This window comes from Sarcophilus harrisii, chromosome 6 (genome assembly GCF_902635505.1).
Source record: "Sarcophilus harrisii chromosome 6, mSarHar1.11, whole genome shotgun sequence".
Lineage (NCBI taxonomy): Eukaryota > Metazoa > Chordata > Mammalia > Dasyuromorphia > Dasyuridae > Sarcophilus > Sarcophilus harrisii.
In genome coordinates this window covers 2,414,783-2,439,845 of record NC_045431.1, presented here as the reverse complement: position 1 = coordinate 2,439,845, position 25,063 = coordinate 2,414,783, and the positions used below count along the sequence as shown (strand labels likewise).

At 47.0% G+C, this 25,063-nt stretch overlaps 1 protein-coding gene across 3 annotated transcripts; it reads left to right on the top strand.

The window, feature by feature from the left end:
• Positions 1-105: 105 nt before the first annotated feature.
• On the top strand, positions 106-21,240 carry ZBTB49 (zinc finger and BTB domain containing 49). 3 transcript variants are annotated; one of them, XM_003773383.4, is made up of 8 exons: positions 106-189; positions 4,839-5,009; positions 6,122-7,239; positions 9,299-9,345; positions 15,046-15,119; positions 16,242-16,324; positions 16,405-16,566; positions 19,361-21,238. In XM_003773383.4, exons 2-8 carry the CDS (start codon positions 4,858-4,860, stop codon positions 20,008-20,010), a joined length of 2,286 nt encoding a protein of 761 aa, XP_003773431.1. In that variant the 5' UTR covers positions 106-189; positions 4,839-4,857; the 3' UTR covers positions 20,011-21,238. The 3 variants fall into 3 exon arrangements, with proteins under 3 accessions (XP_003773431.1, XP_031799223.1, XP_023361874.1); XM_031943363.1 differs by lacking the exon at positions 106-189 and having other exon boundaries at positions 647-5,009; XM_023506106.2 differs by lacking the exon at positions 106-189 and having other exon boundaries at positions 4,920-5,009; positions 6,232-7,239; positions 19,361-21,240.
• Positions 21,241-25,063: the final 3,823 nt, after the last annotated feature.

Sequence of the window (25,063 nt, the reverse complement as noted above, 5' to 3'; positions counted from 1 at the left end):
GCACGCGAGGGAGGACGCGCATGCGCGCGCGGCCACTTCTCCGGCCCCATCCGCTTCGCGGGGAAGTGACGTTGACGGAAGTGCTCGGAGACAACAAGGTGCTGTCAAAGGTCCGCGCCGAGTGGCCACCGGCGGAGCCGGAAGAGCCCCGGAGAGGAGGCAAAGGAGGGCGCGCGCCTGCTCGGACGGGTAAGGAGGCCCCTCAGGCGCCGGCCGAGGGTCCGTGGAAAACGAGGTCTGCGTCGCTCAGCGGCCCGGCCCGGTCCTCAGGCTCGCCCGAGCCGCCGCCGCGGTCAGCCGGGGTCCTTCGCGGCCACCGTAGACGCTGGTGGGCGGGGCCGATGGAGGACGCGCGAGGCGGGGCCTAGGCCGCCTCCGGGCCCGGGGAGGCGAGGCCCGGCCCCTGGGGCTCACAGACTAACTGCTCCAGACGTCGGGGCGCCGCGGGGTTCCGCGCGGGACTCCCAGGAGCGTAGCCTGTGCCGTGCCCCCGGAGACAGCTGAAAGGGGAGGGCGGGAGCGCTCGGGCAGAGGGAGGTGCCGAGGGTGGGGGCGGGGGCACCGTGTCCCAGTCAGATTCTAGTTGTTTCTGTTAATAAAAGCGCTTCACGCTCCCAGAGCCGGGGGGGGGGGGGGCACGGGGCTAACCCGCCTGGTTCCGCCGAGGGGCACGTGGGGGGTCACGGAGGCAGGGGTCGAGGGGCTGGACTTCCTCTCTGGGAATCCTCCGTCACTGGGTAGAAGGAAGGTTTTGGCGGCGCGGGCCGGCCTCGCTTTGGAGACCCCCGCCGGGATGACGTCACCCTGGCCGGGACCCCCGTCCTCGTTTCCCGCGGCCTCCCTGCCTCAGTCCCAGCGTCCTCGGGCCCCGCCGGGAGAAGCTGGGCTGGGGTCCCCTCAGACTGACGGATCCTTTCCCCGGTGACACTTCATGGGCCTTTCCGCGGGTTAGAGAGAAAAGGGTTTTGATTTTGAGAAGAGATGTGAGCAGCTGGTCCCACCCCCCACCCGCCGTCCTTGTGCCAGAAAAGGCGGGAATGTTCGGGGGTTCGGGTCAGATACGGTGGCAAGGCGGCGGTTCCCGAGGGGATGGAGACGCGCGCGGGCACGTGCGCCTCTGCGAGGGAGCGGCCGCTTGTAGCCCCGCGGGAGCCCGGCTTTGTGCTGAGCGCGGCTTGCAGAGGTCGCTCCCCTGACCTCCTCTGCGCCGGGAGGGAGATGCTGAAGAAACCGAGGCAAGCGCTGAGGGGGCGGGGCCATCGCCAGGCCGTTTTCTAGCTGGTGCTGGATTCGAACTCGGCTCTTCCCCCTTGGCTGCTGTAGCCGCTGTGGCACCGGCTGCCCCATGGCCGCAGTCCTCGCAGCCTGACTCCTTAGTTAGAGCTCCTCACTGCCCCGGGGCGAGGGAGGGAAGAAAGGTCTGAAGCTCCCTGCCAAGGGGTGCGATAGCCGGACGGCTCCGGGACAAGGGCCCGCCGCCCACCCCGATGGCCCCGGACTCGCATTGACACGGGGGGGGGGGAGGTCATGGAAACGGCCAGTGCCGGGCTTGGGGCTTGCAGGGCGGCTGGTGCTGGGCCCTCTGTGTGGTGAGCCTCCCGCAGGCCCCAGAGTCCAAGGTACAAACCACCGACGGCATCCCCGGAGATCCGGGCCGTTTGGGCTCGGCGTTAAGGCCGCTTAACCTTGCAAGGGAAGAAACTGCTGCAGAGGTAGTGAGAGGCCGGTGCGGCCGGGGGGAGGGGGTCTTGTCCCCGTCCCTGCGGGCAGCGTGCAGACGCGGGCTTCCCGGCCTCTCCAGCGCACGTGAGATGGATGAGTCTCAATCTCAGTCTCCATGAGATGGATCTCAAACTTTGCTTCTTGGTGTCTCTTGATACTACTCAGAATTATTGAGGATCTGCCCCAAGGGTTTTTGTTTGGGGGGGTTATGTCTGTAGATATTGATTATGCTTGAACACTTATTTGGAATTTGTAGATTGTCTGGAAGGTTTTTCAGAGCCCTCTGGGCTTCCCTGGACCATCACTGCCATGATTAGGCAAAGGTTTACAATGCGTTTTTCATGATCTCATTTACTCCTCACTATAACCCTGAAAAGTAGACCCTATAGATGTTGTTTTCCCAGTTATACAGGTAAGGAAATTGAGGCTTAGCCAGATTTTAAAGAGTTAAATGTTGAAACTCAGCAGATTTGATTTTATTCCTTCAATTCCTATCTTCCTGATTTTAGGCTATATTTTCTGGAACACTTGCCAACCATCACTTAAAAAGTAGTTTACTTGGTTCTTATTAAAATTTGCTAACTAAGGAGTTAGGGGATCTATAAAGTTTTGACAAGACATGATTCTTAACTTCTTGGAACTTGTGTTGTAGTAGGGAGATTAAACATAGATAACTACTAATAGTGATTGTACATTTGCAGTAGGTTGGAGAGGCGAAGAACATATTCTACTTGGTCATTAGCAATGCGGAATCCTGGAACACTTGATGGAGATGACATTTGAATTCGACTTTAACTGGGCTTTCTCCACAAATTCTTCCTCTGATCACAGTATGAAACTTACACTGAATTACTGAAAAAAGTATGCCAGCCCAACCAACCAAAGTTCTGCTGATCTGGAAAGACTTTTTGTCTTGGTCTCATTGTGAAAACTAAGCTACCCATCAGAGCATCATCAGTAGAGTAGCTACCAGCTGATGGATATGAAAACTTCCCAAAAGGAAAATAAAGTATTTCATGAGCTAATGGGACATCACATTTTATAGAATTCACAAGCAGAAAACCTTTCCTTGTAGCAAAGAATTATGAGAGAGACAGACAGACAGAGAGAGCGTGCTTGATTAAAAACAATAGACACATTAACTGAGCTGAGTCTCTTGCTCTGAAAATAAGGGAGAGAGGTACATTTTCTCATTTATTATCTCCTGTATGGTTAAGGTTTAAGAAATGAGTGGGGTGGAGTGGGAGGGAAGCTTGTATAGGATTCAGAAACTGTATACTTCTATATCATGACTACGTGAAGAATCAGAAGGTACTGTGCAGGGTGAGAATAAATGCTACAGCCAAAAGGTGGAAATTTACTTTATGTTAGGAAATTTTTGGTTCTTGATGGAAAATTTTCAGAATTAGCTTCCTGTGTGTTATCAGATTTGTTAGGACAAAGATTTAAATCAACATGAATTGGAAGAAAGGATAAAGATGAGAAAACATTGTAAAAATTCCTATAGCTTTAATCTGACTCATACAAATGAACTTTTGATGCCAAAAAAGTATGAGTGGGAGTGGGACTTTGAAGACATTGACCTTTATTGTCATGATTTCCTGTAAAAGTTTAGTAAAAAGCAGTGGTCATTCTGTCAAGAATCTTAGAAATGATCTTAGCCTATATACCCTTGGTTTTAGAGAGACATTGCAACAAAACAGTACAACGTTAACAGACAGACACTTATAAACTTTGTGGAAGAGGAGAGCACAAATAGTACTGAGAAGGTAATTCTAGTCTGTGCTACTTTACACGGTCCAGCTCCCTTTATGACTTGCTTTCCTCAATTAGAATGTGAGTTCTTTCAAAACAGGGACTGTCTTACTTCCTTGTATTTGTATTTGTTTCCCCAGCTTGGCACACAGGAAGCTCTACATTAAAGCTTTATCCTTCTTCCATTCATTCAGAAAACTAGTTAAAAGTTTGGTGTGAGATCCAGCTCAGCCACATCATCCCAAGAATGTGTGTAAATGAGGCTGGCAAGAGGACAAGTGGATGTAAAATTGGATAGATTTTCAGAGTTTTTATAATGACTTAAATCACAAATGGTAGGGAAGTCACCCCATTTAGATTCAAGCAGCTCAGTTACTGATAGGCTAAAGAAGAAAGCCCTATATTTCTCCTGTCCATAGGTCATTATCATTTGGATGTCATTTCAGTTCAACAAATATTGACCATATCTATAAGAAAGATTATCTAGCAGTAACGTGAAGGACTGGAAATGGAAAAAAGTGGAGCTGGTTTGACCTATTAGTACAGAGCAGTTCAAGGAGAATGCAAAGAGCTGAGGATGGCCCTGTGGAGCTACTAGGGAGCTTCAGGTTATTAGGGGCCTGGGAGGGGAGGCTTGAGGAGAGCTGAGAAGAGAACTGAGAAGCCTTCTTGGAATCGGGGGAGGGAGGGGCAGCATCAGTACTTTGTAACTAGATAGCAAGCAGCCAAACGAGGGATACCCTTCACACTTCACAATGACCCTTGGCCAAGACTTCACTTCTATCTGCTGATTCCCAAGTTCGCTCCCTGGTGCTGGGTTATATAAGACTAAGCCCATATTTCCAGTCACCTTGAGTTCATTTCTACTTGGATGTCAATCCAATGCAATAAATGCTAATTGTTGTTTTATGCAAGGGTTGTCTTAGGTTCTGGGGGTACCGTGAGAAGAGGAACATGGCATACAAATAAGTCTGTTCCGAGGAAAATTGAGGAGGGAGAGAGCATGACCAACAAGGGGACTGGGGAGGAGTTCATGCAGAGAGAGCCACAAGTGAGCTTTGAAGGAAGATGAGGCTTCTGAGAGGTAGAGGAAAAGAAGGTGCGCTCTTAAGGCAGCAGCAACAGCTTGGAAGAAGAGAAGAAGATACTCAAGTGGGAGAGACACAAGAATGCATACGATGAGAAGCTGTTCTTTCAGCTTCCTATGAGAGAAATGTTTGGTCTCCTGTTGGGAAGGGAGATGGCTTCACTAAAACAAGTCTCTATTTTAGTGCTTTTCAAAAGTTTCTTTGAGCTTTTAAGTGAATTTTAAAAAATTAATTCTCTGAATTAATCTTATTTTTATTCTAATTTTATTTTAGATATCTCAAATGATTTAGCATGGATCCTGTTGCTAGTCACAGCTGCCACCTCCTTCAGCAGCTCCACGAGCAGCGGATTCAAGGCCTTCTTTGTGACTGTATGCTCGTGGTCAAAGGAGTCTGCTTTAAGGCACATAAAAATGTTTTAGCTTCATTCAGTCAATATTTTAGGTATGTGTTTTGAGATTCATATACTAGAAGCAATTTTAAAACTGAAATACTTTTTCTTAGGTGTGAGTTCTCACTTTAATAAATGCCTAAAATGTTTTTCAACAATTAAGATGATATCATAAAAATAGCACTTGATTATTAATAAAAATAATTGTGAAATATTTGATAACATTTTATATTCTAATTAACAATTCCAGTGATCTAGAAGCAATTCACATTCTTTGGAAATTAAAAAATTAAATAACTGAATATCTGTTAGTGTTGTTATGTTATACTGTCATTTCAAGAAGAGGTCAGAGCAATTTTCTTGTGTCCTTGACAAAAACATTTTAGCTTTTGTTTCCCATATATCCTAAAGAAAGCATACTTTTCAAGGCATTCCAGTAGATGTTCTAAACAGATTCAGAAGTGCCCCTATATTTTGTAAATAATTAAAATAATTCACGGTAATTTGAAAGCCCGTATGATAACAAAATATGGAAAAATGTGTATACTTTTTGATGTGTACTGTCATGGAAATTTACAGTACATGAGACAGTTTTAGATATATAGATATTAAGCAGGTTTTGCTTTCCTTAAAAATTATCTTTGAGCCTTTCTGTATTTATTGATTTGTCATCTATATTTTTTTGTCCAAACCTATGATACCATCTGCCCAGGGAGGTCCCCTAATCTAAGATTATAGTAGCAATTCTTCTGTAAACTATAATCTTAGAGCATTCCTGGGGTACTAAGAAGTTAGCGGTTAAAGCTGAGCCAAGATGTGGAGGGCCCAACTTGAATCCAAGTTTTCCTAGCTCCGAGACTGTTTTATATCATTCCATGCTTTTTGTCAGGGATTCACATTATAATTTGAATTTTAAAAAACTAGTGCTAAGTTTCAGGTGTGGACTTCATACAGCTTCTCCATCCTTTTTGATAGTTATATTAATTTGCCCAAGTTGTTAGTAGAAATTTGGGATTTTAAAAAAATTCTAGCAAGTTTTAAATTTTTCTGTTTGTAGAATGATAATTATTAATGTGGACTTATTTCAGTATTATTTGTGAGCAAAGATTGTTAGGTTGTAGCTGTGTTCTTTTACCCTGTAAATAGATGTACTTTCTTTCATCAGGACTTTATTTCAGAATTCTTCAGGCCAGAAGAATGATGTTTTTCATTTGGATATTAAAAATGTGGGAGGCATAGGGCAGATACTGGACTTCATGTACACTTCTCACCTAGATCTTAACCCGGACAACATACAGACGATGTTGGACATAGCGCAGTGTTTACAAGTACAGAACGTCCTGACTCTGTGCCACGCCTTTTTAAAATCTGCCGCCGCTGCCGAGCCGCCCCCCAGCTTGCCCGGTAACAGTGCGTTCTCCCTGCACGGGGCTCTGGCCGTCGAGGGCGGCGGGGTCCTGGGTGAGGACTACCCTGCCCATCTGCTGCACGAGTGTGGCTCCGGTGGCCAGCCTCCGAGGGCCGGGGACGGCCAGCCTTCCCACGGACCAGCGCCCGTTCATCTCCACCATTCCTCAGGGGAAGGACCGAAGCAGACAGCGTCTGGTGTTGTGGAAAGCAACTGTACGGAGCTTCCGTTGAAGCAGTCCAGTTACTATTACAAGCTTAGAAACTTTTATAGCAAACAGTTCTATAAACAAACTTCTTGTTCCAATCATGAGCGAGTCATGGAACAGCCCTTTACGTTCGGTGCAGGCACCGACCTCAACTCTGTAGAAAACCCCGACTGTGCCGTGAGTCCCTCCGAATGTGTCCTGGAGTCTTCGGAGCACCTGCCTTCCAACTTCCTGGCCCAGACTTTGAGTGAAGCCGCCCCCGACCCGGAGCCGGACAGCACGTCCTTGCAGCCTGCTGAGCAGAGGAGACTGAAAAAAGCGATCCACCTCAAGAAACTGAGCTTCCTGAAGTCCCAGCAGGTGGCCCAAGAGTCACCGGAAGCCAAAGCAGTGCGTAGCCTCGCAAAGGGAACAGCAGACTCGCCCCTCGTGAGTGGGAGCGCCGTCGGGAAAGCCAGCGGTCCGGACGCTGAAGGAAAGGACGTGGAAGAAATCATTAGTTCGCAGAATTTCGATTGTATTGCCGAGATTGAAAGGACTGAGGGCACCATCAGCTTGAGGGACCAGACCCAAAGTCTTCAGTTGCAACGACAATACACTTGTGAACTGTGTGGAAAGCCTTTTAAACATCCGAGCACTTTGGAGCTTCACAAACGGTCACATACAGGTACAGTGTCTTTAGTGCGAAAGAATGAACGCTTTTGACGTAGTCTTCCTCGCTCATGGTTTTGTGAGAGATTTTTCTTTTAGTCGCTGAGGCTTATGGTTGCAGAGATTCTTTGCATCTCGCAAGGGAGCAATTTCACTTTTAGCTTGCAGGTACAGTTCTTAACTCATACGATCTACAAATCATTCTCCAAATCCTGAACGGAAGAGGTGGCATCTTTTTATCATGTTTGATTTTTCTTTCATTTTAGCTTTTAAACCTTTGATTTTTTAAAGAAATATTCACTTCTATGTCATTAAGTTTTCATATTTTCTGATGGACTTTTTCAGTTTAATCCTATTCAGTTGAATATTTCTCAGCTGCAACTTGCACTGATTTTGAATTGTATAATTTACAATTCAGAAAAAAATGAGACCTTTTGATTTCTGATAAGCCAAGTCTGATAAACCATTTGTGATGACTTGGTGACTCGAATGGCCAATTGTTAAATTTTAAAATGAGTATTATTACGAACTAATGTATACAGATTGGAATTGGTCAACTGATATCATTTCCCTCTCTGTTTTTCAGAATGATCTGATCTTCTAAAAAATAAAGTGTTATGGAATAGTTGTATCTTGCCTTCCTATAACAAAAATTGATTACTTTAGAAGAAGTATTTCACAAAGATATAAGAAGCATATTATGGGCTTCTGAGGTGTTATGTTTTTTAGGATGTTTTTATGGCAATGATTATGGAAATAACCGTGATTTATGGTCAATACAGGAAATAACTAACACTTGATATATTTTTCTTCCTCTTATCCCCTAGATTTCTCAAGTCTTGATTTAGTTCTTTTGCTGTTTACTAGGTTGAAATTATTCTGTCCTAAACATTAAGAAAAGGAAAGATGTCTGACCCTCGATTCTGTCCTAAGAACTTTTAAACTTTTGTACCTCTAAATTATAGAAAAAATTTCAGAGTTGTGTTGTTTTCTCTCTGTCTCTTTCTCCCCCTCTCTCTCCTCTCCCCATCTTGTGCATTTGCACATGTACATTTGACATTGAAAATCTTCTCTTTGTAGTTCCAGAGGCAGCTAAAAATTATATTTTTACTTTGGAGGCACATCTTTTGAATGGCAATAACAGTGTGATCAAAATTAATGCAAAGAGTCTTGTCAAAAAGGAAATAAATCTCTTGAGCTATATGGTACTCTGTTAAGAACGGTCATTGACCTCAATCATTTATAAGACTGGGTCATATGTGACCCTAGTTTTCTTACTGTTTTTCTGGTAATAGAATTTTAATTTGTCCTTGAACCTATTATCACATTATCCCAGGCAAGTCCATTGAATTAAATTCAGAATTAAAAATGAATAGAAACCAGCCAGGGATCAAAAATTTTCTATCATCCACAAAGCCAACCTATTCTCTCAGTAAGAGCTACAAATAAAAACATTATTTTGAAATAAACCTAGGACGGTCAACTGTGGTTTTACTAAATCAATAAACTATACTTTTATCAGAGCAGGAAGGAAAAAATTTAATTCTACAGATGAGCACATTATAGAAAACGTACCATCTCTTCTTCAGCAATATATTTTGAAATCTTTAATAAGAGAAATAGGATGTTATTTATCCTACATACATATCCAGATGGCATGATTTAAAGTCAGTATTTTGCTCTAGCAAAAGGCAGCTCAGTAGCACAGTGGATACAGCACTGGCCTTCAAGGTAAGAGGACCTGAGTTCAAATCCAGCCTCAGACACTTGTCACTTGCTTCCTGTATGACTCTGAGCAAGTCACTTAATCCCAATTGTCTAGCAAAATAATTAAATAAATAAAAAGGCTATTTTGGACCAGATAGATTTCTTTTAAAGGGAAACAACTAGTTACCAAAAAAAAGTCATTATTTTTTCCAATCAGAGAGAGGTACTATGAATATACATAAATGATTAAGGAGCAATATTTTATTTTAAAGCCCTTTTTAATAATATTACACAAGAGCTACTTCTTCAAAGATGTCACTGATTACACGTCACTACTAATAGTTTTCCATGTTCTGTTTTTGTTTTAGGTGAGAAACCTTTTGAATGTAGCATTTGTGGGAAACACTTCTCCCAGGTGGGAAAAATTTTATTTACAGCTAATTATTGGAAATCTGAGTGTTGCTTATTTTTAGTACAAATAAAACAGTTGTCTGTGCACTGTTTGGGAGACAAGGCTTTGCAGTTTTCTTGTATGTTCCTGCTCAAAGGGTTTCTAGTTTTCAAGGATACAGATAATTTCAGAGGGAAAAAAAAAATTCTGTTTCTCTTATGAGAGATAAGAAGGAAAATTTGTTTCTCAGGTGAATAAACTTTTATAATCCTAAGGCTCAATCCTGCCTGACTCCTTTCCCCCCACCCCTTCCAATGAGGCCCAGTCCAGAATCAAGTTAGGGTTGTCTCTGGGAAGCAGCCTGGCCCCGGGCTGGAGGCCCCTGCTACCCAGTGGCGCTGCCCCGTGGCTCCGTAGGGGGCCCCCATCCAGAGGAGCATGGCATTTGGGAGTGGCCATAGACTGAGCCTTCCCCAGCGGCTGGCTTCCTTGTGGACCAGACGTGGTCCGGTTGCACAGCACTCCGGAGATCCCTATGCGCAGCCCCTTTTTGGTGCGAACGGCCCTTGCTCGGCTGGCTGGCTGGTTAAAGCCCTGCTTGGCTGGTGAATCCTGCTGGAGGGAGCGATTTGTGCCAGTGCGTGCCCGGGGAGCAGGCTGCCCAGAACACTTTGGGAGCCTCTCTTTGGGGATTTCTTGGGCCAGCATGGGCTCCCAGCACATCTGGAGTGCGGGACTGCCTGGGGAGGGCAGAGGGTTCTGGAACACCTCAAAGCTGTTTGTGCCGAGGCTGGAGAATCGGGGAAGGGGAAACCCTCGCTGGTGGAGGGGGCTGGGTGTCCCCAGGTCCCTCCCCTGCCACTCCCCCTGTACTTTCTCTTGCCTCCGGCTGTTCAGGGATGTCTCCTTTCTCAGCCTCTCTGTTCTCTCCCAGCGGTGGCCCCAGCTGCTTGCCAGACTTATCTTTCCTGCCCCTCCCCCCTCCAGAGCCAGAACCATTTCTTTCAGTCTCACGGCATGAGCACGGGTCCCCAAATGACTGCCAGAGCCCTCTGGCCTCCACTTAAGAGCTTCTCTTGGCTTCACTTAGCCAGCCACCTTTTCTCAGGACAGATTAATGCACACTTACTAAGTATCAGCCGCTCTCTACTTTGGGGGGGGGGGGGGGGGGGGGGGGGAGGGTGCTGAAAAGTATCTGCTCTTGGGCCTAGAGGCTGAACCTCTTTGACATCTCCCTGACATTTGAGTCTTGTCCCCTCCTCCCTTCTCAGACTTCTCGGTGCTGCTTTTGGCTCCTTTATGATTTCTTCCTTGTCTTCTCAACGTACTGCGGAATCATCAGTTAAGAGTCAGAAGGAACATTAAAGATTTAATCTAGGTTCTTCCTTCCATGGTCCCAAGAGATCAAGGCCCCTCTTGTCAGCTGATTTAAGCCGGCCTCCAAGACGTTCTCCTGCTTCCATCCCCTGCCCATTTTTCCTCTCCTTGGTGTTTTGTTGGAAACCAATGGAGCCCCAGAGTTTCAACCACATTTCCAAATCTGGTTTTCATTTGCAAAATACTTCCTGCTCTCCTGTAGGTAGAAGGGGTTTTGTTAGGGGCTGGGGGTGTTACAGCGCTGACCCCCGTTCTCACCCTCAAGAAGTTTATGACCCAGTTGGAGAAAACTCCGACAGAACCTGGTCTGATAAACTATTTCTTCAGAGTGTGGGGGAGAAAGATGGAGAATGAGATGTTGCAAAAGGAAGCACTCTGAGGGAGCTTGGCTCGAACCCAAGATGCAAGGCTGCCTCAGCACACAAAGGATGAACCTGGAAGAGCGGATGATGGCTGGAGAATTGAACAGGGAAGGACGGAGCAGAACAATCTGATGCCCGGTGTGATGGGGGGAAAGCCTGGCCCTCTTTGCCTCCTCTTCATCCCTCGTTTCCATCTGTCTGCAGGACATCTGGCTATCCTGACCCAAGGATGCCCTGCTCATCTCCTCTTTCCCCATTCATAGCCCCAAGCCTGCTACCTTTTATTTTCCTCACATTTGATGAGAAGTAGGGAGCATGGAATCTTCCTTGTCCAGGCAGGCTCTGCCTTAGTGCTCCTAAATCGTCTCGCTAGGCAGGAAATAAAAAGATAAACAAGACATAGTCGTTTCCCTTGAGGACTTTATAGCCTCCTGAAGGAAGAAAAATGTGCCACCCTTCCCACTGTGGGTGAAGTGCCTCCAGAGCCAGAGGACACAGCTGACCCCCAGGGTGTGCTGTGGGCGAGCCCCCCCAGACACCTCCTAAGCTGGGAGCGAGCAGTGTCTTAGTGGAAGGCCTTCTAGTGACCCCGATTTGGGCCCTTGTTATTCTGATCCTCTGTTACCATGATGGCCCCCTCTCTGGCCACCTTCCTTCCAATATCTCTCCAGTGAAATTCAGCAAAAAAAAAAAAATTGCCTATATTGCCTATAGTGGTAGAGATCTATACAGACACAAAAATTAAATGTCTGGTATTCTTCTGGGCAAGATATAGCAAAGGCCTCAGGCTGAAGAAAGGCCCCGGTAAGAGGTAGAAGGAAGCCCTTTCTTAGAGTGCAGCTCCCTCCACAAAACCCACTAAGGACTCACATTTACTTAGCAGGCAGAACCCCTGGCTCCACCCGGCACTCAGTCGGGCACTTTTGTTCACCAGTTATTCCGCTGCCTGGGCCCCATCTGGCGATAGCACACTTAGCCAGTCTAAGAACCATCGGTAAAAGGCCCCTTCCGGCTCTGAAGACGACAAGGTTTTTACTTTGACTAAACTCTCAAATGTGGCTCACGGGACTCTGGTTTCACAAAAACTGCAAAGACAGAACTCAAGATGCTCCAAGCTGGAAATGTCTCAATGAGAAGTGCAGGGATGTCATTGGCGCTCTTTGGGAACAGCTCGGGGGCCACAGGTTCCTAATGGTTTTAGCCATAGTCACTTGTGAGGACTCCAAAGTCCGAGAGGGCTTGTGACCACACTGAGAAATTTCAGAATCGTGGAGCCCTCAAAAGTGTAAAATCTGTGCACTAAGGAAAGAACACAGTAATACAATTAGCATGTGATGTAGCTATAGGGACAATTCAAAAATGAAGCAAATTTCATAATGCATTTCCATATTAAACAGCTAAGGGGGAAAAAGCTTTTCTGATATTATCATGTTGCAATTTTAAATGGAAAGTCTCCCAAGACTAGGTGACAGCATTTACCTTCTCCATCTGATCAATTGTTGTATGATCTATTTGAAAGAAAAAGAAGATTTAAAAAAATCAAAAGATCCCCCAAACCCATAGCAGATTTCATAATTTTCTATTATAATTTTTGGCTTTCAAAATGCAGGGTAATATAAAATAATAGTTGACTAGATGGCGTTTTATAGATTTTTGTAATTGCTCAATTTTTCTTTAATTTAGTATAAAAGAGATTGATCTTTCAAAAGGAATATCACATCGTCTTAGTCAGAGAAACTCATTAAGTGGTCTGTTTTCAGACAAAAGTGATGTATTTTTGTAAAGATTCCTTGTGGTGCTATTCATTCTATGTGGGCCAAGTATATTTTTTCAGAAAACATTTATAAAAATTATCTACTTTCTTTGTGTGATGATGAGCCAACAACTTAAATCAATCACTGCCTCCTTCCAGGCAGTCCTTTAAGTCTAAAGTCTCAAAAGTTCGTCAGTCTCTACTGATGGAGGAAATTTTCTATACCTGTGGAATCAGGGGTTCAGAATCTCTACCCTCTCCAAAATAAACCCCAAAACACAGTATTTTATGGAGTTTTATATAAAAACATAGTATTTAAGCATTTAAGAAAATGTGTACATCTCCATTCACAGATTTTGTGTGGATTGTATGTGTATCTTTAATGCGCGTTACATCTAAAAAGCCCCTCATATTTGCTCCTGGCTATTGTCTGCTGTCCACTTATTGGGAATCACCTCTGGGAATACTACCTATGCCTTAGAACTTCTGGATTCTGTTTTTCCGGTTGATTTCTGAGCAACAGAAGAGTAGTTTTCTTTTTAAATAACAGCTTTTTATTTTCAAGATACATGCAAAGGTAGCTTTCAACATTCACCCTTGCAAAACCTTGTGTTCTAAATTTTTCTTCCTCTCTGCTACCTCCTTCCCTAGACGGCAAGCAATCTATTAGACACATGCAGTTCTATACATATTGCCACAATTAGAATAGTAGTTTTTAAAATAAATTTTAACTTGGAGAGGTGATGCATCTAGAAGACTTTCTTTGCTAAGTTATGATAGTTGTGAAGTCATTTAAATGATGGTTGGAGGCAAAAAAAAAAAAAAAGGCGAGGGTTTCTTTTTTGGTTTTTGGTTTTTTACTCTTGACACCATTGCAGTATTATTTTTATTGTGTTCTTTATGATTTGATATTGATTTTTTTTTTTTTACAAGAACATCATTGTCTCCACTAACTTGAAGCCTTTGTGAAATTTCTAGTTTGGGGAACAAATGTAAATGGCAGCATGGATGGTTGGGTGCCATTTTGTAAATTAATAGAAAATAATAAACCTATTTAATGGAACTGCACTTATCAAGGAAAAATATGTCAGAATTAAATCAGCTTCTTTTAGAAAATTATCCTAATATAAAAAAAAAAAAATTCAAATGACCACTTGGGAATCTTGAACTATGTTGTCTCAGATGGAAGGGATCTAAGAGCCATGGCACTTTAGGCCCTCCCTGTTCTTTACAGCACACCTGGCAGTCCCACTGTGTCCCCGAGGAGCCCCTTCCACTTGGGGTTTCTCCTCGTGGGGTTCTGGCTGGCACTTTGCCTCCAACCCTTGTGCCTCTCAGTCCACTCTGGCATCGACAGGCCTTCGGACCTGAGGCTGGCAGTCGCTGGTCTCCATTTCAGTTCCTTTCTCCCAAGACTAGGTGACAGCATTTATCTTCTCCATCCTGGCTGTTCCCCCTTTATGTGGGATGAGCCTGGTGAGGTCTGATGCAGGAGTTCTTGTGCCCAAGGGAAGCTCAGGAGTCTTTTAGCTGACATGTCACACTGCACACACCCAGCTCATGCTCTGCCCCCCCCCCCCGCCCCTTCTCCCTTGCTTTCATGTGACCCCCGCCCATCTCAGAGCGAATCCTCTATATTAGCCCAGGGCTCTTTGTCCCTCTTGTGTTCCCCCCCACCACCTCGTGGGAGCTTCTCTGTTGCCCCACTAATTGCTCCAATCCATCCTTGATGGTGATGCTCATGTGATAGAGTAGGAATGGCGGCCGCTCCTCCCAAGTTCTCCCAAGGCCAGCTTTCTCTGCTGCCTCAGCTTCATTGGCTGGATAGGACCAAGCTCCCTTCTCTGTCCCTTCCTTCCTCTAAGGGCTTGTCTCCTTCCCCCCCCCCCCCCCTCCCCCCAGCTCTTGGAGCGCTCATGGTCCACTGTCAGCCCTTGGCTGCCTGGTCATTGCCTCACATGGTGCTCACACTTTAGGCCAGGGACTCAATTGCCAAATGTCGGCTAAGCACCTGGAACTGTGGGGAGTGACTGCGCCCCCACCTCTGGGCAGAAGTAGGGTCTCTACTGCTCTTTTGTTCTCGCAGCCAAGGCCCTTCTCGGCCTCGCGTCTTTGGGCAGGAGCGTAGACTGGCAGCTAGAGGTGGGCATTTGGGGGTTTTCATCATCAGTTGTAAGTATCTTTCTGCATTCGTGGGGGCTTTCTAAAAACCTGGCGTTGTTTCCTTTGCAGGCAGGTAATCTGCAGACTCATTTACGTCGGCATTCTGGTGAAAAGCCTTACATCTGTGAAATCTGTGGGAAAAGGTTGGTACTGGGGTGATTTCTATGTCTGTACCACAGTATTCCCTTTAAGCATATGTTGTATTTCCTTGAAAGCCTTAGATGAGCTTCTTCCATTTTCTGTCCTTACGTGGTTTCCCTGAAACACAGTGTTTGATGTTGTTTGTAGGGAAGAGTAGGTAAAAACAGTGCTAAAATGTGGTCTTCCTTTAGAGGGCTACCATATGAAGACTCCTGAGGAGCTTTGAAGCTGGTCTGGCATGAGCCGTAGTATTCCTGCTTCTGGGGGGCAGTGGGTCACAGTGGGCCAAGAGCTGGCCTGAGAGCCGGATTCAGGCTCAGCCCTGCCCCACGCTGGCTTTGTGACTGGGTGGCTCTATCATTTAATTCCGGGTGCACACATGCTGTCATCAGAAATCCAGAGGGAGCACATCTGGGAACACGATTAGATGTAAGAATTGATTCACAGAACCATAAGATTGGAGGTGGGCCGGCTCATCCAGACTCCTCGTTTTAGAGATGTGGGGAGGAGTCCCGAAGAAAGGAGGGACCAGCCCAGGAAGGCTTTCTTTTCTATTTGAAAAAAATTATTTTCTTTTTCTCTTAGGAATGATACTCACAATGATGATAAATATGTAGCACCTGGCTCTGTATCTTATAAATTAGATAGAAAAGATCTCTCATTGCCTTACAGTCTGGTTCCCTGGCAGTATCTGCTTTGTTTGCATCCTTCAGATCATCTCTGTTCTATTTTATTTGTGAATATCTTATTTTATACCACATTTTAACCTGTAAAATTTTTGAAGTTTTTTGAGAAATAATTTATTTAATCATTATTATAATTTGTAAAAATATTTTCAAGAATAAAGCTAGTGGCATAATGATGCTCAACAACAGAATGCTTTGGTTTGTAGTGTATCAAGCGGGGTCAGAAAGCTTTCTCAAGCAGCTCTCTCTTGTCCACGCCTCTCCACGCCAAGTCCTAATTTCTCTTATAAAAGCCAATTTTAGATAAAGATGAACTTCATACACTCGATCACACTCTGATTAAGAATTCAGGCCGACCTCTCCCTCAGTGATATGCACTTAGGAAGATTCATAGTCATGTTGAAACCTCATTAATTGAATTTTCATATTCCATTACAGATTCGCAGCCTCCGGGGATGTCCAACGTCACATTATTATTCACTCGGGAGAAAAACCCCATTTGTGTGACATCTGTGGTCGAGGTAAGAGCAGAACGTTCACTGTTCTCTCGTGGAGATCGCTGATTAGCATCCAAAGCTCATCTCTGTCGCATCTGTTTTAGGCTTTAGTAACTTCAGCAATTTAAAGGAGCACAAGAAGACTCATACCTCAGATAAAGTCTTCACCTGTGATGAATGTGGGAAGTCTTTCAACATGCAGCGCAAACTGGTCAAGCACAGAATCCGGCACACCGGCGAGCGACCGTACAGCTGCTCCGCGTGCGGTGAGTACCTCGTTCTGACGGGCCCTGTCGTCTTCTGCATCCAGACGCCAGCTCACTTTGTGGTGCCGGTCACGTCCCTTGATTTCTCCCCCTCAGTTCCTCCCTCCCTCAGTTCCCTCTGATCCTGAGAAAATCAGGATCAGAACCGCCTTTCCCAGACTTTGGATGTTGTGAGGATTAAGGGAGATCCTGCAGCTGAGAACTGCCCACAAATGTCAGGTTTTACTAAGCGGAAGCCATTTGCCTTCCTTTAGCACTCGGATAACACAGATTAGCTTCTGGTGTATGCACTAGCGTTTCGTTTTTGCCAAGCCTGTGGAGGCCCTGGGCTGAGAGAGGATTGGGCCTAGCGTCGGAACACTGGAGCTCAAGACCGGCCTCGGTCATTTGCTAGATGGCTGACTCGCTCTCCGAGCGCCCAGCAAGGCGCCACTGGAGAAGGAAATGGTGTCTTTGCTGAGAGCATCCATTGGGCGGCATAGTGCCCTGGGTATCAGCGGCTAAAGAGCCGTAGATTGCCAAACTCCAATGAGAGTTTGGCTCTCATACCAATTCCCCAACCATGAGAGAAGTGCTTGAATTTTCTCAATGTAGTTTCTTTCTTGTAGCCAATGAACTGGATCCTCTCAGCGGCACGGTGCTGGGTCCAGGTCGCAGGCAGGGCCTCTTGAAGAGTTGTCCCCCCTCGGACAGGCTGGGGCTGGGGACCCTGACAGAGCTCCTGATGGATTGCAGCACCCCCTCCCCCTTCCTTCCCTGCTCTTTTCTAGTTCTGTTTGCTTCTGCTTTCCTTTCTCAGTTCCTTTTTTAAGAGTGTCAAAAATGATCAACATTTAAATTTGCTCATTTAATGAAACCTGAAAACCACACCCTTCGTTTTCTTCAAGGAAGTATTCTTACACTGTTTACTAAGATGAGGCTTGCACAGCTGGCTTTGTTCTGGAAATAAAGGCCCTATCTCCCTATCAAGGTGTACCCCAACCACCTCATCTTGATTCCATTTATTCTTTCTCCTTTGAAGACTCCATTTTTATCTCTCTGATCATCAAGTTCCAAGCCACTAGTAAGCTTCCCAATAATGACTTCTGAGGGAACATTTTGTTTTGATCTCCGTTACCTCTTCATTGAGCTTATGTGTCTTTTCTTCATATTGAACAGTCAACTGGTATCCCTATTAAATGCCATTATTTTGGCCCCTTCTTGAATTTTGTTCTAAGATATAATCAATTCTTTGCAGCTTCCTTAAGCAGAGAATTTGGAGGGGGTGGGGGGAGCTGCACTCTCAGCATTTGTCTGATGTAGAACCCTCCCGGTGCAGGGCTGCAGCTCCTGTTGTCTTAGAGCTTTCAGGAGCTGTGTGGGGGATGGGAGATAAATTATCCAAACAACACAGGTCAGACAAGACTTGGACACAGGCCTTCAGACCATTCTCTCCATCTTTCCAGCAGAAGATGCTGAACAAAACACAGCCTTACCTTGACAGCTGAGTGTCTTTATGAGTATTGTGTCCCGGAGCCTATTAAGGTGTGCCAGGCAAACCATCCCCCGAGTGAGTGGCTTTGGGGAGCAGGGGGTTGTCGTCATTCTGGGGCCCCTTCTTCCAATTGTCAGTGCACCTGTCTCTAACAACAAGATCATGTGACTTCTTTCTCATTTGCCATTTCTAATCATATGCGTGCTGAGAAGTTGGGGATCCAAGCTTGCCTAAATAAGACTATGTACTGAATGAATGAATTTGCAAGTTTTAGAACATAATTTATGTGAAATCTGTTTTGGGACATCATAAGAGCTTTCTTTTTCTTTCTTTCTTTTGACTGCTCTGGAGAATTGAGATTGACTAATGAGATTGATTAATTGACTAATGACTAATGAGCAGATAAAGGAGGTTTTATAATATTTGACCCATTGCAGTTTACGCTACATGGTGGAGAGCACTTTTCACCATGAATTCCAACAGCTCTGAATTATTGCATTAGCCTTGATTTTTGTCCTTGAGTTATATGTTTACCCTAATTTTTCCCCATGCTGACTCTGACTTCAGGACATATCAGAGCCCCAATTCTGCTACAGTGTCACATAGCTGTTTAAATCAAGCAGTAGGTCCCATTATTTCCATGGATTCAGATGTACTTTAATTTTTTAGAAAAACATTGATTTAATCAGTAGAGGAGGAGGAGAGAGACGCTTCTGGCACTGAGCTTAGCTCCTCCACAACTTAGTCTACCATTTCATTAGTTACTGTGACCAAAAAATATATAACTAGTAGTGAATCTCCTGGTAATAGGAGGAGCCCTTCCAAATTGAGCTGAGCTGGTCCTCAGACACTAGCCATTCTGTCTCTTAGGCGTTCCATCCTTCCTGCTGTCCCATCTCAGCAGTCCCATCCTCCCAGCCCTCCCATCTCTCAGCAGCCCCATCCTCACAACCGTTCCAGCCTGACTGAGCCTGGCAGGGCTTATGCTCTATTGGCGTGGCCTAGAAGAGCTCAAGGTCACCTTCATGACTCCAGGAGGCATTGGGCCTTGGAGGCCGGCTGGAGCGGTTCATGTGCTCCTGTGTGTCCCTGTGTCCCCCCTGTGCCTCCTAAAGATACCCAGGAGCCTGGGGATGGCATGAGCCACGAGGCACTCACATGTGAAAGGGGAGGAGGGCGCTTGAACTCGGCTTCGCTTACAGGGTCAGTGAGAGGCATGAGTACTGGGTGAGCGCAGAGCCCTGTGTGAGGAGAGTCATGTCCCCCGTGCCTCAGCTGCGTCTAAGAATTTGGTCTTCCTCTGTTTTGTCCCCATTGCAGGGAAATGCTTTGGGGAATCGGGCGACCTCCGCAGGCACGTCCGCACCCACACTGGAGAAAAGCCGTACGCATGTGAAGTGTGCAGCAAGTGCTTCTCCCGCTCCGCCGTGCTGCGGCGCCACAAGAAGATGCACTGCAAGGCCACTGCCGAGAGCCCCCCGGCCGCCGGTCCACAGGCACAGGCCAGCCCCGCCTCGGCCCTGGACAAGTCCCCGAGCCCTGTCCCTCTGCCCAAGGACGGCCCGGTGGCCTTGGGGCCAGCGTCTGGGAAGCTCCCCGTCGGCGCAGGAGGGAACTCTTCAGGGGAATTTGGGAGCGGTTCTTCAGGTTCCTACTGCAAGTTGAGATCCTTGATTCAGCAGAATGAAGGGCCGGACCAGGAGAAATTGGGCCTCGATGCTGCCAAGCTGCCCAGGACTCAGGAGCCGCCGCCGCAGCCTTATGCTTTCCCGGAGGAGCCTCTGCCGGCCGATGGCGTGGCCATGATGCGCTCCTCTGTGGTGGCTCTCGACGGCCACTGCGGCGAGGCCCTGAGCAGCCGTCCGTCGCCCGCCACGAACCGCGGCTCCGAAGGCCCCTTTTTTTCCAGCATGACTCTCTGGGGGTTGGCGATGAAGACGTTACAAAATGAAAGTGAGTTAGATCAGTAATGCCTTGTATTGGTGATGCTCCCTCGACCTGGAACTTGCCAGTCTGAGATCACAAGCGGATTGTTGAGCGCCAGCCCTGTGCTCACCATCATAAAAGAGAAGGGCCAACGTCTCTATGCTTGGGAGTCGAGAAAGGCGGGTTAGCACTTCACCCTCGGCCCAGATCCTTGGGGCAGTCCCAGGCCGAGGTCTCTGCGAGGGACCTTTGAAGACCCTTGCTCCATTTTATATATAACCCAGCTGAGAGTCTCCCCTTCCCACTTCTGCCTCCCCCTCTCCCCCCTGCAGTGATCCATCCATGATCAAGTGTCAGATGGGGCAGAATCTGAGAGACTTTCGTCTCCCACCCTCTCGTTTGACAGAAGATGAAGCTGAGGGTTTGAGGCGGAGAACAGCTCGCCCAGGCCTTCATAGACTTTTAACACGGACTACAGATCCCGGTTTCTTTTTACTGCCTTACGTGTTGGCACGTAACGGCTCGAGGCACAAAGGCCAGAGGGTTTACATGCTGTTGAAAACCTTGAGGCGATATGTTGCTACACACTTGACTCCTGAGCATTTTTCCCCAGTCAGGGTAAAACTTGTTTCCAAAATTTTATTTTTACACTTTTAAAAAATAAGACTTGCATTTTCAGCATTTTAATATAGATATATATTTTTTTAAAGCCTAAATATTTTGCACAAAAAAGACTTTATATGCATTTGTAATTCATGTATTGTAAGTTAATAAATGGAAATTACCTTTCTATGTGATAGGACCTATTAGTATATTTTATGTACATTTATTTAGTTCATTATTTAGTGTTTCTGTGTCTGAATCGCTCTAGCTGTTTGTGTATTGTGACACCCAGCTGAGGCTCTGCGCCCAGGAACTTTATATTCTCATATGGTGGGGTTAGGACATGTACACAAATAACTGAAAAAAGGAAAGATGAGAGAGATGTTGTAGGAGAAACTTGAGGAAAGCATTTTCAGTTTTGGTGGAGTGGGGAAAACGATGGACTCTAAGCAGGGTCTCGAGAGAGGGGCTCCCACAACCGGAGTATTTGGGGAGGGGGTGTCCATTTCAGGTAGGGAGGGTGGCTCAAGCAGAGTCACATTGGCAGGAGGAAGGATGGGAACTAGAAGTAAAGATGAGCTCAGTTGGTCTGGACTGTCAGTGTCTGAAAGGGAAAGGCCAGACCGGTAAAGCCTGGAGCCAGATTTTAGAAGCCTTTTCAGTGTCATAAATCAGGAGTTTGCACTGTATTCCTTGGACATCAGGGAGCACCTGAAGAGTTTTGAGTAGAACAGCAAGATTGCTCGGACACGAGAGAAACGCGGGCCACTGACACGTAGGTAAGCTTCCTGTGGGCCGCATGCCGACTTTGTTTTACATGGAATGCAGTCTGTGTTTGGTAGTTTTTGTTATTTTTGTTAAATACTATTTCCCAATGACATTTTAATCTGGTTTAGGCCGCTTTCAGAAGCGTTGGGGCCCCGAGTTTTGACACGTCCGGTGTATAGTCAGATTGAGAAGGAATAGATTGGAGGCCTGGGGAAAAGAAATCCAAAACTAACGGGGGATGTGGAGAAAAGTCAAAAGGCAAAGTGACCCATTTGGAGATAATGAGCTTTGTTTATGAGGGTCATTTAGGGCAAAGATTTGTAACCTGGAGCCCATTAACTTATTTAAAATGTGTATATTTTGTGGCTCTTTCACCATAATTGGTTTCCTTGATAATCCTCTTATATTTTATGAATTTCAAAACATTATTTGAAGAACTAGGCCATAGGCTCCAGAACGCGTGGATCTGGGACATGGGAAAATGGTTGAGCTTTCCTCGTCTGGAGCAGAGGTCCCTGTTCCGTGTGACTTCCTTTCTCTGGGAAGCTAAAAAGCTTGGTGAAACAATCGCTCTTGGTTGCCAAGCTGAGAAGGGGTCCCCAGGGCAGCCCAATTTGATGTAATCACTTATGTCCAAGTCCCCCTTACCCCTCCGCTCATCACTCTATGACCAAAACACCAAGCCAACTGCTAGGAAAAATTCTTTGTCTGGTAAATCCTTGTTTTTAAAAATGCAAATAACCAGCAAGCAAAATCTTAAATATTGATATACTTAATAATGAACCATGTCACCCATTGCATATATTAGTGAAACAGAAAAGAAAAACAGACACTGTTGTTGCACTGGTTTCAGTGAGAAGCTATGATTTAGTCCTTAGCTGGACTTGCAATAGCCAAGGGTGGAACCAAGGGAAGGAGAAGGCCCAAAGCTGCTGCTTGCAAGGGTCCACGGAGTAGGGACTATATGCTCAGACATTATGTTTAGGAGGAGGGCGAAGCCTGACAGCAAATCGAACTTCCAAAACTTTGATTTTCTCCTGTGGATTCATTTCCCTTGTCTGTGCGCCAAGAACAGCCTTTGCTTTTAGGGCAGGCTCAGAAATGTTAAAAATAAGCTCGGGGATGGGACCAGCCGGGCTGTTGGAGAGAGACCTCGCCTGCCCGGGGTTAAAGGCTCCTCTTCCCCGCGCTCCGCACTCGGCCTTGCCTGTGTCTTCCGCGATGACGAAGGTTGCCATTAAGGCCATCGGAGACCCCCCTCCTGCCAGCCATGAGAGGGGCCTTTCTCTGCCCCGCGCTGAGTCTGCCCAAAGACCCCGGGGGAAGGGCGGGAGCCAGGTGATTAACCAGCGGCCGTCAGGTCAAGGTCACCCGAGGCTTGGAGGAGCAGGGGGGACTTTGTCCAGGGGGGCAGTCACTGCCCACTGGGCACGGGAGTATCCCCGGCACCTGAAAGGGGCCCTGGACCAGAAGCGCCTCATGGATGCTGGGGGGATTCGGTCGGGTCTGAGCCTCTGGGAGCCCCCGGTGCCGTCCGCCCGGAGGCGTGAGGCGGCGGTGAGAGCGGCCGGACCCCGGCAGCCGGCCCGGCGGGGCTCGTTCCCCAGCAGGAAAGGCCTCGTGAAGGTTGGGAGAATTAGGAGAGGGGCCTCAGCCCGCGACCCCCTCCAGGAGCGGCCACAGAATCCAGCCGCGTGCTCGTGCGGCAGCTTTTGACCCCAGGCTCAGAGCTCGCTGTGCGCCTTTGGAAAGGTCATTTCACCCTCCGGGTTCAGGTTTCTCATCTGTGAAGTGGGCTCAGGTCGGCATCCGTTAGGCTCCAGGCTTTTGGTGGAGCTCGATTGTGGCCGCCAGATGGCAGTGTGATCCCGACTAATGTGCTCCAGAAATGTGCGGGGACTGGGCGAGGGGGGCCGGCCTCGGTCCCGAGCCGGGGGGACCCCGAAGCCCACGGGCTGCCCGCCTCCTTTTGGAAATGCCGTGGGGGGAGTGACCGGCCAGGGTCTCACAGGGAGTCAAGTCACCAGCCTAGAATCTGAGCCCCCAACCTCTGACCCCGGGGTCTGCCTCAGAGCCTTTGTTTTAGGGAAAAGCCAACTGGGGCCCAAGAGAGCTGAAGGGCCTCCCCAGCTCCCGGCAGGCAGGCAGGCCAGGCCGCCCCCCGGCCACCCCCTCTCTCTGGGCTCGGCAGCGGTCCTTGCAGGGGGAGGGCCTGCCAGGCCTTGTTTTCTATCTGCTAGTGCCCTTCTCCTCAGAAACAATCCTTATATCTATTTAACATATTGATTTGTTTATTCATCTATTTTTGTTCCATCATTTCTAGCCCTTCCTGATTCCTTTTGGGGTCTTCTTGGCAGAGAAAAGAGAGGGCTTTGCCAGCTCATTTTATAGATGAGGAAACTGAGGCCAGCAAGGTAAAGGACTCGCCCAGGGTCACATAGCTAGAGAGTGCCTGAAGTCAGATTTGAACCCAGGAAGATGGGACTTCCTGACTCTCAGACCCAGTGAATAAATACACTGTCCTACAGACAGGTTTATGTGTGTGTACACATAAAATGTAATATATTTATATATCAAATACAATATATATTTAAAATACATGTTTTATTATATAATTATTATTTGATAAATATGTTTATATTTTAAAAAACATTTTAATATGTGATATTAGATATATCATAAATATTATGACCTATTTATCTCTCATAGGAGGTGAGCTTTTTAAGGGCAGCCACTATTTTTGCTTTTTCCTTGTAACTCAATGCTTAGCATAGTGCCTGGCGCATAGTGGGCACAAGAAATGGTCATTGATATGGATTTTAACAAAGTTGGAAGGGACCTTAGAACACTGGACACAGTATAGAAGGCTTGTTCTAGAACAGATCGAGGTAACCCCGCCCCACCAAAGCATCTGATTCATCCCCAGCTGCCTTCGGCCCTTTCCTAGATTCCAAGTCTTTCAACAGAAAAACACCAAAAATACTGGGCAATAATTCCTTCCTCCTTCCTCCTCCCTCCATGAGAACAGAGTCTGTCTTGGCTAATACACTGATTCCAAGATCTTTTCACAGCTGAAATCCTAGCAGTTCCAGTAAAGATGAATCCTTCTCACCTCCTCTGTGTCCCACATCGTAGCTTAAGCAGACAATGGAGGCCCAGACCATGCCGTTGGCCCTCGTCGTGTGCAAAAGCCCGGCCTGCAAACGGAAGGCAGCCACCGGGAGCTCCAGCACAAAGATGCGGGTCATGAAGCGCCCGCGGGACGCACGATGCGGCGGATGAGTCCACGAGAAAACTCTTTCCAGGAGAAATCGAAGGCGAGAGATCTCCCGCCACCTTGGGCCGGGCAACCTTAAAAATGGGGCTTTCTCTAAGCCACTAATGGCTAATAAAGGAAGAGAATCACGTGGGATTGCGGCGGGATTGCAGGCTGGGGAGCCGCTCGGCCCAGCGGCAAAACGGGAAGTCCTTCAGCTCTAAGACTACTCCGAATTTAGCGGGCGGCTCTCCGCAATGACTCACAGAAACATGGCGGCGGGGGCTCGGCGGGGGCTCGGAGGGGGCCCGCAGTCCTGACCTGGGATGCTTGTATTTCGCGGGGGAGTAAGAGGCCGGGCGAGGGCCCGGGGCTGTGGCAGACCGAGCCAGAAGCTGGGCCCAGGTTCAAACGTGGAGGATTCAGTGGGGGGGAGGGACGTCAGGTGTGGAGCCAAAGGGGCTGGGAAG